Here is a 14,946-nt window from a genome sequence, read left to right on the forward strand (position 1 = left end):
TTTACAAAATTCTACACGGCGATCAAAGACATCTTCATTCAGTTGGTTTATCACATGAATGTTGTATGGGTAGAACTTCATTTTCTTTAACATTCTTCTCACAGACATGGACTAATGTCATATTGTTCCGCAGCTTTTTGAATGCTAAGTTGAGTATTTTCAACAAATGACTGCAACATCAAGCTGTTTGTCGGTAGACCAGGAATGTTATAATCCTTTATAGTTACCGTTTTCTCGAAGCGTCTTAAGATACACTCGGCAGTAGGTCTCAAAATGGGATTGTGTGGAACGCGATTGTTTTTCGTTAAATCTGACCCTTACTTCAGCCCATGACCTTCGGTTCTTGCACATCCTTGTATCATCAAGAGCGTTAGAACTTTACTTTGAGAGCACTAGAAATACAGCTTGAGTGGCTTCTACGTTGCTGGACCGTAATTGACAATCAACCATAAGTATTTACAGAACATGACATAGGAGTGGCACATATGTGTCTTCTGGTCATATGTTATTTGTTCCACTAAATTTATAAGAGCCCATTTGCTCTCTTAGATTTACCGATCAACTTTACATCTTCATATTTACTTCTAGTTCTCAAATAGAATTGTATGCAGTTTCAAATCAAATCGTAATTATGCACATCTACATAACCATAACTAACTAACTAACTAACTCTATGGCTTATGGAACCCGGAGGTTCAATGACGCGTTCACAAAAGCTCTCCACTGACTTCTATCCTTAGCTAACTGCATCCAGTTTCTACTTTGGATTCCAATCTCTGCGAGATCCATCTTAATATTGTCCTCCCATCTGCGCCTAGGTCTTCCTAATGGTCGTCTTCCGATTGGTCTTCCAGTCAAGACTTTGAAAGCGTTTCTACTTTCTTCCATTCTAGTTACATGACCCGCCCATCTAAGCCTCCTAGACTTGACGACCCTAACAATGTGGGTAGACCATATAAATACAGCTTGAGTGGCTTCTACATAACCATAACAACAAAATAATGATGTCATTTTAAACTTTAATAGATCCACCGATCAACCTTACGTGTTTACTTTCAATTGTATCTCTCAGGTAAAATCACATGGTCTATATTCAAATCAAATCGCATTATACATATCTACGTAAACATGGCAAAAATGAATAACTTAATTCTCTTTTGGCACTATGCCCGATTGAAACTTCATGACCCAAAGTGAAACAACTTTCATGGTATCCACAAGCTCTCAGAAAAATATCAGTTCTTGAAGAATATTATCACAAACTTGTGTTCTAACTTTGTTTGGAAGTCTTAGCAACAACATCACACAGCATGTACAGTTCTTGAACCAGCTTTTCATTTATCAACCTCAGGTACAACGATATTATTATTTTTGTGTGTTATATAGGAGGACAACGAAAATATACCTAAACGAAAAGTTGCGTATTTTCGGTCGCAGTATCCGAATCTGCATTAAGGGAGAGGATTTCTGTTTGGAATTTTGAGAAGATGAAGATAACTTCATTTTATGTTAGTTGAATAGATGTTGATAAAATGATTGGACACATACTTAAATTTGTTACACTTTTTTGTTATTTCGGAAATATTTAAGGTCGCAAAGTTAGGAGACGTACGTATGATGATATTCATTTTTTTGCGATTACAGCGCCATCTATTAGAATAACGAAAAAGTGCTTTAAGTAAAAGTTGCTTGTTTTGAACGTAGAATTAAAATCTGCAATAAAAATAGGGGATTTCCATTTGAAATGTTCGAGTTGGCCCCTGGGGCATTATGATGGAACCCCTGTGTGTACTTGTTTACAGAGTTTTATAGGCTACTGCATGAGTACATTCTTGCCTAACCAGATTTGTCAAAATTTTTGTTATTTCGGAAATATTTGAGGTCACAAAGTTAGGTGAGACACCCTGTATATAGGTTGACTGGGGATGGGCACAAGTCGAGTCAAAGGTAATTTTTTCGAGTCGAGTTCCAAGTCGAGTCACAGTTTTGAGGTCGAGTTTCGAGTCGAGTCGAGTTTGATACATAGCTAGCTCGTTAGCTCATGTTGAAATCATGACTTGACTAGACTGGGAAGCGTAAGCCACGACAAATATAAGTAGTAATGTGGATTACTTTTAATGCTGTTCACGAGAGGGGAACTTGCTCGCGTCTCGTCTCGTCTTGATAACGATACAATAGATTTTTATAACGAGACAGTCTCAAATGTCGTGAGCACCAATATACTGTGAAGTTCTTACTGTTGCTTGGCTCGAACCAAGGACCATGTTCTTTATTAAAAGTGGGAACCTGCCATCCATTCATTACACGTGGAACATCTATTGCTGGGAGGATGTTCATCGCATGTTAGATGTCATTCACACCTACTATCGACAGCTGACAACGAGGAAATAACTAATTACCTTGTTTCTGCTCTACTACAAGGAAGTCCTTGTATTTGTAAACGATATGTAATAAACAGTGGTAGTAACTTCCTTTACCTTTTGCCTACCAAACAGCCTCACACGCCTTAGCTGAAATTCAGTTTAGTTTAGATCAGATGCTTTCTCAATGGCTTTGTTTTTACTGACTCTCATTGTCATGCACCTACGTCGAATGCTCGCTCCGATCATCTACCTGATAAACATTGACACAATAAGGAAATACTGTTGATGAGTAGTAAGTACTTTGACTCTCGGAAGTCGCTCTCTTCCTGGTTTTAGTCTATGTGATCCTAACGACGTTAGCTGTCTAGTAGGAAATATAGCTGCTTTATGTTGTATCATCGATATATGAACATGTGTACTTTGGCTGTACCAATTTGGGTATTGAATGTTCATGTATAAAGCGAGTGTCACTACCTTTGCTCCCTTCATGACGTCAGAGATACAGTCGAAACAAATAGACTTGGGAAAGCACGATCGATGTCATGTGGCGAGGATCTTTTGCCGGTGTCCCTTTTCGGAGAGCCGATCGAATGGTTTTGTGAGCTTGGTCTTTGTTGGGTGGAAGGTCGTCGTTATCAAGACCAGGTCCTTTGGCTACTTCTGAGGGAGCAGAACATTTCATGGAGAACTTCTAGATATCCGAAACGGCCCATCTACATCGTTCACTGTTCCAGTACCAATGGAGGGACAAGAATAGAATGAAGGGTGAGACAAAACCATTGCTACCATTAACCTTGCTCTACCTTTAAGTCCATTATACACCCTTAGCTACCATTCATATCTTTGGAAATAATGTCTTTTATTATATCTGAACTTTAGGACTGTTATCCCGCATCATTAGGGTGACTCTTGTTTCTTCTCCTCTGCAGTTCGTACTGTCGCTATGCAGCGTTTTGTGTTTCTCTACATTACTATCAAGGCTGAGACCTGTATGGTCGAATTTCTTTAGCACAAGCAAAAGGAAAAACGGGCAGTGATGTAAAGTGGTTCAGCTCGGTTCAACTGGAACAACAGCTCGATCCGGCTCGGTTGGGATAATCCATCGGCTCGACTCAATTGATCCGATAGCTTAAGCCGGTTTGATTGAAATGAGCCATCGACTTGGCTCAATTGAGCGATGGCTAGAGCCGACTTGGTTTGGATGAGTCACCAACTTGGCCCAAGTAAGCCAATGGCTCAAGCTCGGTTCGGCTCTGGTGAGCCATCAGTTCGAACCGGCTCGTTTGAGGTGAGCCATCGGCTCAGTACACATGACATGTTAATGATTTTTCTGAGCTCGGCTCTGTGGGCCGACCCATTTAAACCAATTGCAATATTAGAGTCGGCACAGATGACTCAACATGATCAAATGGATCGAGTTTGTTTGTTCGCTAGAATTCAGATGTCGCTTTTATTGAAGTAACTGTATATCTGGCTCAATAGATCTTATATCTGTGGGCCCCCGTTTAAAGAAATTTTTGGTTCGGCTGTCAAGAAGACTATTACGAAACTAAATTCTTGTACAATCATGTGTAAATTTCCAACGCATGTTTTATAATACTTTCCGTATAAATGTTCCATCTATACTTACCTTTCGTATGAAACAATATAGGCGGTCCGGATCTCATATATGAATGGATGTATATATATAACATATAGCTGAGGAATGTAACATAAACATATGCATGTGATATACGGAAAACTGTTAAATGCCAAACATCCTGCAACGGCATGATTTTAACATCTAAGGGCAGTTCGCATGTAGCATATGGATAACGTATGCTCCATACTGATTTCTGTAGTAAGCAAGATGATTCCGTACATTTGTACAATCCGCGGCAAAAAACCTGCAACATGAGGATGTAAGTTTATTGTGAAACTACGCCTAACAGCACAGGGAATGAACATAACCTCTAAGTGGAACGAATCACGCCAGGATAAACCTCGGCCTCCTCCCGTGCACACTTATTTTGGAGCAAAAGACTTCGTCATTTCACAATAAACTTATATGCTCATGTTGCAGGTTTTTTGCCGCGGATTATACAATACCGCTGTCACATAACGGACTTTTCTCAATGTGTCTTGAAGAATTAGTGGATAGAAGCAGTGATTAGTAGTTTTCGTTGCTTCAGGTTAGTCGGGCCATGGGTTCTTCCCCTCCCTTTCTGTGTTACCCTGGTACTCTAAATTGTCCCTTCGCTCCGAGGGCTTTTTGTGCATACAGAAAATCAACTGGAAAAAGTAATAAATTTGCTTATACCTTTTGTTGAAACCGTGGCAAGCAAACTTGTCGAGAATAGATCCGGGACCGCACACATAGAAGGCAAGTATATTCACCACTTGGCAGGAAAGAGGTAGCAAAAAAAAACTGTTCCTAGTTAAAAGTTTCTTAACGTAACAATTAATTTCCACATTTGACCTAAAAACGCATATATAGGTAGCAAATGCATTCATCTAGAAATTAAGTCAATGCAATAATAATAGAGAAACCTATAGGACAGACTCGATAGATATTAACTGTTTGTCACTCATCTGCTAACAACAATGCTTCGTGCAGTAGTGTGATAATGTTAGAATAGCGACAGGTTCAACAGTTGACATGTATATAATGTGAAATAAAGATCGAGTTTGTTTGTTCTGTGGTCGTATTTTCTCTTTATGACATATCTCTTGTAGGATAGAAGACAGCGCGAAAAATAGAGGAAGACAGCAAAACGTTCTTTTTACAATTGTCCATCCTCGCATTTTCTCCCTAGCAAGATACCTTCAAGGTGTAAAATATAGACCCTGTATAGTTCATTGACCTCAATCAAAGAAAAAAAGCTATGTCCTACACAATATTTTTGAGTATATTCTCCTACACTACAGAAAGTCTGCAAACCATACTTTAAAAAAATCTGGTTTTCCGTATTCCAACAAAATTCTCTCGTTATTGTATACTTTATCTGTCTTCCTGAGTCTTTTGACGAGCACTGTTATACAGGGTCTGGAGGAGGAACACCTTTTCTCTGGAGACCGGCTGCTTATGATTTACGATATGCTGTGTGGAACAATGTACAGGAGTTCGACCAATAAAATCTAAAACGTTTGCAGAAGTGTGAAAATCATACGTAATATGGTGTGGGGCCTCCTTTTGCGTCCAAAACAGCTTGAATCCGATGTTGAATGGACATATAAAGCTCCTGAATCGTGGTGTGTGGAATTTTGTACCATTGTTCCCCCAAAGCATGCTCCTTCCTAACTCAGACCATAATCGCTCAATGATGTTCAGATCTGGTGACTGCGGGACCCAGGAGAGGTGTGATAGCTCTTGGTCATGCTTCTCAAAACATGATTTCACCGTATTTGCAGCGTGAAAGGGTGCCAAATCATCTTGGTAGATGCCATCACCATCAGGGAACAATATTTGGGCCATGGGTAGAACCTGGGCCTCCAAAATGGCCTCATACGCCTTAGCATTCATCATTCCATAAAGAGCTATGATGGGACCTGCAGAAAACCACGATATCACTGCCCATACTGTAACAGAACCACCCCCATGCTTTACAGTTGGGAGAAGACAGTCTGTATCATAGGCCTGCGACGGTGTTATCCATACGTAAACATGACCGGTTATTGGAAAGAAGGTGAAGGTCAATTCATCGGACCAAATTACGTGTTTTCACTGCTCATGAGTCCACGTCTTGTCCTTGCACCACTGGATACGCCTCTTCGCATTTACTGCTGTGACTAGGGGTTTGGCGATAGCGACCCTGCCGTGAATTTTCAGTTTATGAAGTTCCCATCGAACTGTTTTCGATGAAACCGGGTTCTGTAGGCGAAAATTGACTTCAGACGTAATTTTCATTGCAGTGGCCTTTTTTTAGTTGCTACAATCTGTTTTAATGCCCTCCGGTCCCTATCTGACAGTATTGTCTTTCGACCACTGTTGTGCTTTGCCGACGTCATTTGCCCATGAATTGTGTATGCCCTCGTGACATTGGACACACTGTCTTTATTACCCTCACAATGTTCGTCACTGTTGCCACTGAAGCTCCAACGAGACGACAGTCGCCCATTTTACCGCAGCACTTTCACACCAGGACACTCACAGGTGAACTGGTTACTGCTGACGGAAGAAGGAGGCCCACATAACACATTGAAAACAAAAAACGATCGGCAACCGCAACACGTGTTGTATAGTAGAGGATCAAACTTACGTGTCCTGTATGAAGTGTTTGTAGATTTTTTCTCTAACCCCTGTATTTGCTCATTGTTTCGTATTTTCTGAGTCTACCATCGGAAAATCGGACAAAATGCTCTTTCTTTTTTGTGTCATGTACGTTTGTCTGAAGCTGGAAAACCTCCAAACTTCTAGATTGTGAGAGGATTGGACCACAAACAATCAACAGAAAGATGAGGAAAGAAAATACTTAAAAGCTTGTCTAAGTAGCGACCTAGCTAATTTGAAAGAAAATGAAATGGAATCTTAAAGTTGCATGTCTCAGAGTTATGCCAGGTAGGCTAAAGGAGACAGTGACGATGAGAAATGAAGGAAATGGCGGAATGAACAAATGGGGAGGAAACGGGAGAACTCCGAGAAAGCTCACGCACACAGTGTTTGTCTACCACAAAGTTTAATTGCTCGAGCTATGATCGATCCAAGGACCCCATGCACCAGAGGTGAACGCTCTATCATTGAGCCACCGCGGCCCACCTAGGTGATTTTGTCCAAAGGACATGCCTACAATATTTTTCTGGTAATAATACGTAGTGTTTGTCACAAACATTAAAATATTGAATAATTCAATAGATTCTGTGGAATGAGGGAGCTTTATAGTCTTTTTAAGGACTAAAGCTGTAAGATTATCTAAAATAATATGGAAAAATGATTGTTTATGACACTAAAGGACACTAGAAGTGTCTATCATTTAAATTTCCCAAATTTTGGCCCGAAATAGTGGTTGCCCTGAGTGACTCCCCGTATCACCAGTTTTTCGAGGAAGATACCATTGAAGTTATAAATTAAGTGAAGATCAAAACCATCACAAATTATAGTTCTGAAATTAAAAGGTAACTTCCACTTGTCTTACGCAAAGAAATCTCGTGTAATAGATTTATCATGATCTAGACCAATCAGTCCTTTGAATGCTTCGCAATGAAATTTCAATCAGTGCGTATCGTGGTAGCAGGGAGGGGAGCGCAAAACAACAGTCGACATGACATTATGTCTGTTTAAACAATAAAACGTTCTTTTATTTTAAGTGTATTCTGCTATCTAAGCGAGAAACAGGGATAAGGAATAGTGAACAGTTAGAAACAGAAAAGGTACTATAATTTTCATTGTGGATGGATGAATGGATTTTAGATTCCTTGGCTTTCGCCATCTATGGCCATTTAGGGCGTCACGTTTGAGAGATGACATTCCTCGACGAGCACAGTGTCCGTGGAAAGGGAAGGAAGAAGAAAAGATTGGGAAGGGAAGGAAGCGGCCTGGGACCTATAGGTTAGGTAACATCCCGGCATTGGCCTGGTGTAAATGAGAAAAACCTCATTTAGGATGCTTGGCATACAAAGCTTTTTATACATTTTCGACCGAGTGACCTACCGGGAATCAAACCCGGGACCCCACGCACCGAAGAGAATTTTCATTGTATAATGCTCTACTGTTTTTAATCATTACGCAGAAAATTAAGCTGATCCGAGGTCTACCAGTTTCTGGGTGAAGAGATGGCAAGGAATGCGCTTCCCCTGAGAATGTACTTTATGTTATAGGGCAATTAATTTGGTGGGTCCTGTAAATGTATGATCCCATGAACACCATCATCTTCTTCCGGAATATAAACCCGGAACCTTGTGAATGATGTTTTTGCCTCTTAGACTTTACGACTACCGAGATCGGTAGTCAACTAGTTTTTATGATTCAGATACAAACCGCCCATCTTTCATGTTTTCACATGGTGTTATAATAATAATAATAATAATAATAATAATAATAATAATAATAATAATAATAATAATAATAATAATAATAATAATAATAATGTGCTGTAGTAGTATCATTGATAATAATTATACTGTCTATATAGGATACTTGAAGAGAATATTCAGAACTACATACAGGATTTGGCTCTCTTTGGCTCGACTCGACTCGAAACAAATCCGAGTCAAGTTTCGAGTCGAGTTGGAAGAAATTTTTCGAGTCGAGCCGAGTTTCAAAGAAAACTCGCTCGAAGTTGCTCGTGCCCATCCCTAAGATTGACCTAACGTGCGAGTGGTCACTTCCGACCGTAAAGGATCAACATGTACCCTCTTTTAATCTCTGGAACCGGACGTGAGATCGGAAAACGGATTGCATATTTGAAGCCTGATCGGATGGAGATTACGATTAATATAATGCGATCCCGATTGGCCTCTTCCGGTTGTATTTCGAGAGGTCATATCCGGCCGGATGTGGCCAAATCGGAATGAAAATACATTCATTTTCGTCTTTGTCCGATCAGGATTCCACATATGGAATCCTTTTTCCGATCTCACTTCCAGTTTCGGAGATAAACAGGGGAGTACATATTGACCGTTTCCTGTTGGAAGTGACCACTCGAACTCTGGGTCAACCTATGTATATATTCTTACTCCTTACTGCCTGAGGGCACAGAATATGTAAATCCGGCTGTCCTGTGTAATGATGTTTGGAAAGAACAATAAAGGCAGAGAAAAGAGGGAGAAAGATTATTTTTAAAAAAGGAAAGCTTTAGAGACCTTATAATTCCGGTGTAGTTTCACAGCGCCACAGTGCTAAGAAATGAAACTACGCTGCCTGTTCGTGGCTGGTTTGGATAGGAGTGTGGATTGCTTCTAACGCTAGCTGGAAAACATTGTGAAGTTCAATAGAAGGTTACGTGAATACATGGTCCTGTGGGACACAAGCGTAAGTGGGCTAGCACCTTGAATAGAAAGTTTGAAGTTAAGTGCACCTTGATATAACAGGCAATGAATAGTTATTATTGTGTATTATTCATTTTGCAAAGGTCTCATCTTCATAAACCAAAGTTTTGTGAATTGGACTATAGTTCCGTATTCTTTAAAAAGTCTTTAAGTGATTTTGGTGATCAGTTGGCCAATTTTGCAAATATATAAATATTAAATTTGACCTTCGTGGTCTATCGAAAAGGATCATCTCTCTGGTTGTCTCAAATGTATTAATTTTCTGTGAAGAAGTCTATGGCTGCAATACATTATATGGAAGATTATTATTCAAAATTGAAGCTCCTATACTTGAGGGTTGTAAAAGGAATCAGCAGTTTTATACTTGTGGTAAGTTACCCATTTATATGCATTGAATATATTGTATTTGTTAAACCAAACGACTGAAATAACTAGCCGTTCATTAATAAATATCAAGTACCATAAGACGGGGTTACTTTGCACAAGATTGAAGCCATTTTAAAGAAAATCGCATAACTTACTAACGTAATGATTTAGAACATTTCCTATTAAACATATAAGTTCTTAATAGCTAGATGTATAAGGAAAACATTAGTGCAAGTTCATTAGTAAGCATTTAATATAACCATAGTTATTGAAATATAAACTTTGGTGCAAAGTAACCCCAGCTACTTTGCGCAACATAACGTTTCTGTGCAATGTTTTCTCTTCAGTATTTATACACAAATCTGCATGTAGTATACAAATATTGATATTAGAATCATGGTACCGACATCAGTACTTAGCATGAATTATCGATATTTGTAAAGAAAATTGTGTATTTTCTGGTACCGGCACAGGAACCGCATTCTAGTAGTTTAGCATAAATCCCACAAAAATGTCAACACAGGAACATAAAAAAGAAATCCCCGTGAACTGAAACGCTTTGGTTATTCCTATGCCCAGCGGAAGATTTATTGGATTTGGGACTTTCAGGCTGAAACCCACCCAAATTGCATGATTTCTTTTTTTAAAAAAATCTAATGTTAGTCATTCCTATGCGTATAAGCTGCAAGCCTCTCCTCGCCCAAAAAAAAAGTCTAGTGATTTCTAAAATAAAAAAACTAAGTCTTTGCGAGTGAAGCCTCTCTCAAACTACTTTTCTGAATCCGCCACTGTTCAAAATATTTCGTTTTCCAACAAGAAATTCATTCCGACATCTTCCTAAATAGGACATTTACCTAAATTTAGAATGCAGGAGGTTGCAGTAGCAATAATTTCCTATCTAAGCGGTATTTTGCACCGGTGGAAAGTAATCCCGAGTAGAGGCTGAAACCGCATTTTCCCAGCTTTACTCTTTTTATGACTTTAAAACGTCTCACATTTCAACTGTTGCATCACAGTCCCATTATACACAGTAACAGTGGCGTATTTACGATTTTGTTTCGGGGGGCTTTGCTAACTTTCGAGGGGGATTTGCCTGAAAATGTGAAAATTCAGCAATATATTTCATATACTTTACTATAGTAAGTAAGATTTCGGGAGGGGGTTAAGCCCGGAAGCCCCCCGCTAAATACGCCACTGCACAGTAGTATTTTACGAAACTGACTTAACTTTGACGGAAAATCTTGTACGTGATATCTTTCAAATTTTGTCGGCCTTTACAGTGACTGCTTTCCATAACTCTACAGCAACAAACCCTCCGGGTAATTAGAACTGGTGTTAACCGCCAACATTATAGCCAAAATACAGTTAGATGTTTTATCTTACGGTGCCAGTTGAAACTTTCTCGTTTCTGTTCATGGTTTTGCCGACAGAGGACTGTAAAACTCTTTTCATATTTTGTGCAAAGTAATCCCTGATGTGCAAAGTAACCCCGTCTTAAGGTACTTTAATTTTGCTGTATTGTTAGAGGTTGTAATATATATATATATTATTTTCAAGTTTTGACTTAACAAAATTATTCAATCACATGCAGCCTTTTCTTTCTCATAAAATAGAAATCAGTAAATTCATATTATTTAGTAACCAGGAATATGATGAGTTATATCTACATAGGTACTTGAGTCTGATCGTAGTCCGTTTTAGCATTACAAAATCAGAATTGCGTTACTCTAATAACTTTTAGTTTATTAACGTTTATAGTGTAGTGAGTTTTGTAGCACCATTTTACTTGTCTCGAATCACTTCTACACAATGATTCCTCACCTCCTATTCATTAGAATGAGGTGCGTTTCACTTGCGACCACTTCTAGTCCAAGATTTCCAACCGGAAATGACATCTACCTTCATATATTCGTGTTCAAAAAGCCCAACTCCAAATATATGGTTTGACCAGCTCTTCGACCTCTTTCTGCTGCTCAGAATTCACTTCCGGTTACATCAGACAAAGTTGTAGATAGCTCTCCAGGCCCGCTTACATTTTGCTGGAAACCCTGTCATCCACTAGATTATTATTATTATTATTATTATTATTATTATTATTATTATTATTATTATTATTATTATTATTATTATTATTATTATTATTATTATTTCTTCGCCTTCATCTTCTTTTCGACCTGGTAATCGTGTGGGTTAAGGAGTCAAGCCAACAATTTCAAGGTCCCGGCTGAGGTATCGTTGTTCGTTAGTGTTACGCACTTCATAGCAGTGCTAGAGGACAATCAAGACTTTTCGAAGTTCTTTGTTACTCAACGGGCTCAACAATACCTTTGTTGTCTTCTTCCTCTTGTCTTCTTCATAATAATAATAATAAAATAATAATAATAATAATAATAATAATAATTATTATTATTATTATTATTATTATTATTATTATTATTATTATTATTACTCATCATCATCATACAACAACAACAACAACAACTACTACTACTACTACTACTACTAATAATAATAATAATAATAATAATAATAATAATAATAATAATAGAAAGTTAATTTTGCGTTGTGGTTTCAGGATGTCCGTTTTCTTCACCGGGTAAACGTGTTCGTTCGGAACTTACGATCCACGATCGCTTATCGTGTTCCATTTGACATCAATTCGCATCAGTAACTTACCAGAGATCACAATCATCATCGATTGTTATCATCTTGAGTTTACAACATTTGTCTTCGTGAGAAAACAAGTTCCAGTGTAACAGATTCATATCCAATCCAAGGCATATATGACCAGTGTAAATAACTTTTGGGGTTTATGGGGGGGGGGAATCATTATATGTCCTGTTCGATGTCGCTGGAAATCGTCCGAGGAAGCATGTTTTCATCTTGCAACATGTCCTTCCATTTGTGCACGTTTCCATGCGATACTCGTCGAGGAGTGGGACAGCTTCCCTTGTTAGTGTATTTTGTAATAGTGATTCTGTGTTATATTGTTTTATAACAAAACTTTTGTAATAAAATTTGTGGAAAGAAAAATGATTTCCCATGTGTAAATTCTTGTACCTTCTACCTTATCAAAGTAATTTTCCAATAGGTAATACTAATGGCGAAACTGGTCTGGTGAAAGCAAATTCATAAACTAAATTTTTGTTAAATGATTGGAATCTCCAGAGAATTAAGCAATTGATTTGTTGTATAGCCTTGTCAAAGACTAAAGGCGGATTTTCTTATAAGTGCCCGTTGCGTTCTTTGGTTGCGTTGTGGCTTTAAATAGAATTGAGAAAGTTGTTTATGAATGCATGCAACACAATTTTCCGTTGGCTGCACACCGAAATCGCAACCAAAGAACGCAATGGAAGCTTGTGTAAACATCCGCCCTAATAAGAAATTTACATTTTACCCAAATTCAATTAATTTAAGGAAACAATAAATTATGTGAGTCTATTAAATAATTAAATAAATCAGTAATCGTTTCTTGGTAACATTAAATTTTATATAAAAGTGCATGGTTATAGTAAGAACAAGTTCAAACATTGCCTCCCGAAATAACTTTACAAAGCACCGCAACTCAGTTTCTTCAAAAAAAAAAAAGAAAAAGAAAGAAAAAAGAAAAGAAAAGAAAAGAAAGAAAGAAAGAAAGAAAGAAAGAAAGAAATGACTTCTGATCCTCATAGTACTTTTGACGCAACGCAAATCTGCAAAATGATAACAGCCAATAACGATCTTACACTTCAGTTAGAAATACTCAAACGAATAAGGAAGTTGCTTGAACAGAAAGAATATTCCATTGATGCCATTATAACATGTGGAATTGCTCAACAATGTATTAAACTAATGACAACTGCAAGGATTTCCACTCTGCAACTGGAAGCAGCACGTGTTTTAAGCAGTGTAACAGGTGGTACTAAGGAACAAGCTAATGCGGTTATCAATCTTGGAGCAATACCAGTTCTTGTAGAATTGATCGATTCTCCAAATACACGTATAACCAAAACTGCTGTATGGATTTTAGGAAGCATAGCTTCGTTGGGAGAAAATCAGAGAAATTTAGTTCTGGAATCCGATGCATTGACTCAAATGCTGAATGTTATTAGACATAATACATCAGATTCACTTCTGGCAATTATAACATGGGTTATTTCTGTAATTTGCGAAAGTTCCCGTTTGTCTGCAACGTACGAAAAAGTTAAAATATGTTTGCCATTATTATCAAGCTTATTGCATTCTGAAAATAACACGGTGTTATTGTACGTATGTTGGGCTCTGTACAGACTTTCCTGTCACTCTGTTAAGCATTCCCAAAACATCCAGGACATTTTGAATGTTGTCTCGACAGTGCGATTAGTAGAACTCCTTAACTCTAACAATGATAAGATCACGTCATGTGCACTTTGTACTATAGCAGCTATTTTGTGTGGAAAACCTGGCCATAAAAATGCCATAATTGGTAGTGGTTTTATAAATTACCTACCTAAGCTGATAAAACATCCTGATAGGAATATTGTGCAATTTTCTACTATGGCAATCAGAAATATATCAGCTGGAACAGAAGAACACATCCAGGCACTGATGAAAGCAGAAGTTATTCCTTTGTTGTTCGAAGTTTTCCAAAGTGAAGACAACGCTGCAAAACACGAAGCCGTGTGCGCAATTAACAATATCACATATTATGGTTCTATACCTCAAATTCTCATCCTTTGTCAACGTAACGTAGTCAAATTGTTAGTCAGTACCATGACTGCAAAATACTGGAAGACGATTTATTATACTTTACACGCGATTGAAAATCTTCTGTTAACATCTCGTTTAGTGAATGATTGCGATCGAATGGTTTATATGATTGAGCAGTACGGTGGAATAGAAAAACTTAATTCTCTTCAGAATCATAGAAAAGACAATATATATTTGCTATCGTTGCATATTATGGACGAGTATTTTTCACATGTGCTTTCTAGAACGTAGAGTAGTTTTCAATGCAGTATTGAAAAATATTGTTCTAAACATTTAAATAATATTCTTAAATAAAATTACTGTGGATATCTTCAATATTGTGATTTGTGCTATGTGTAGAATTATTTGCTTTTTAGAAGCTGAGAGAAGAGCATTCCCATTATCTTAACGGGGATTTTATTGTTTTCCAAAAACATAGAAAAGATTAGTTTAAATAGCCTAGTGTTTGATCCATCTACGTATATGATAGTAATTGGATTAAAATGATAACATATAGGGTATTTTCTAGCCAAAAATAAGGTTGGTT

General features: G+C 37.8%; 1 protein-coding gene across 1 annotated transcript; it reads left to right on the plus strand.

Moving 5' to 3' along the window:
- Positions 1-13,343: 13,343 nt before the first annotated feature.
- LOC145682270 (importin subunit alpha-1-like) lies at positions 13,344-14,651 on the plus strand. Its single transcript, XM_081753849.1, has one exon. The coding sequence runs from the start codon at positions 13,344-13,346 to the stop codon at positions 14,649-14,651; it is 1,308 nt and encodes a 435-aa protein (XP_081609975.1).
- Positions 14,652-14,946: the final 295 nt, after the last annotated feature.

Source organism: Thermobia domestica, chromosome 3, assembly GCF_964235325.1.
Source record: "Thermobia domestica chromosome 3, izTheDome1.hap1.1, whole genome shotgun sequence".
Lineage (NCBI taxonomy): Eukaryota > Metazoa > Arthropoda > Insecta > Zygentoma > Lepismatidae > Thermobia > Thermobia domestica.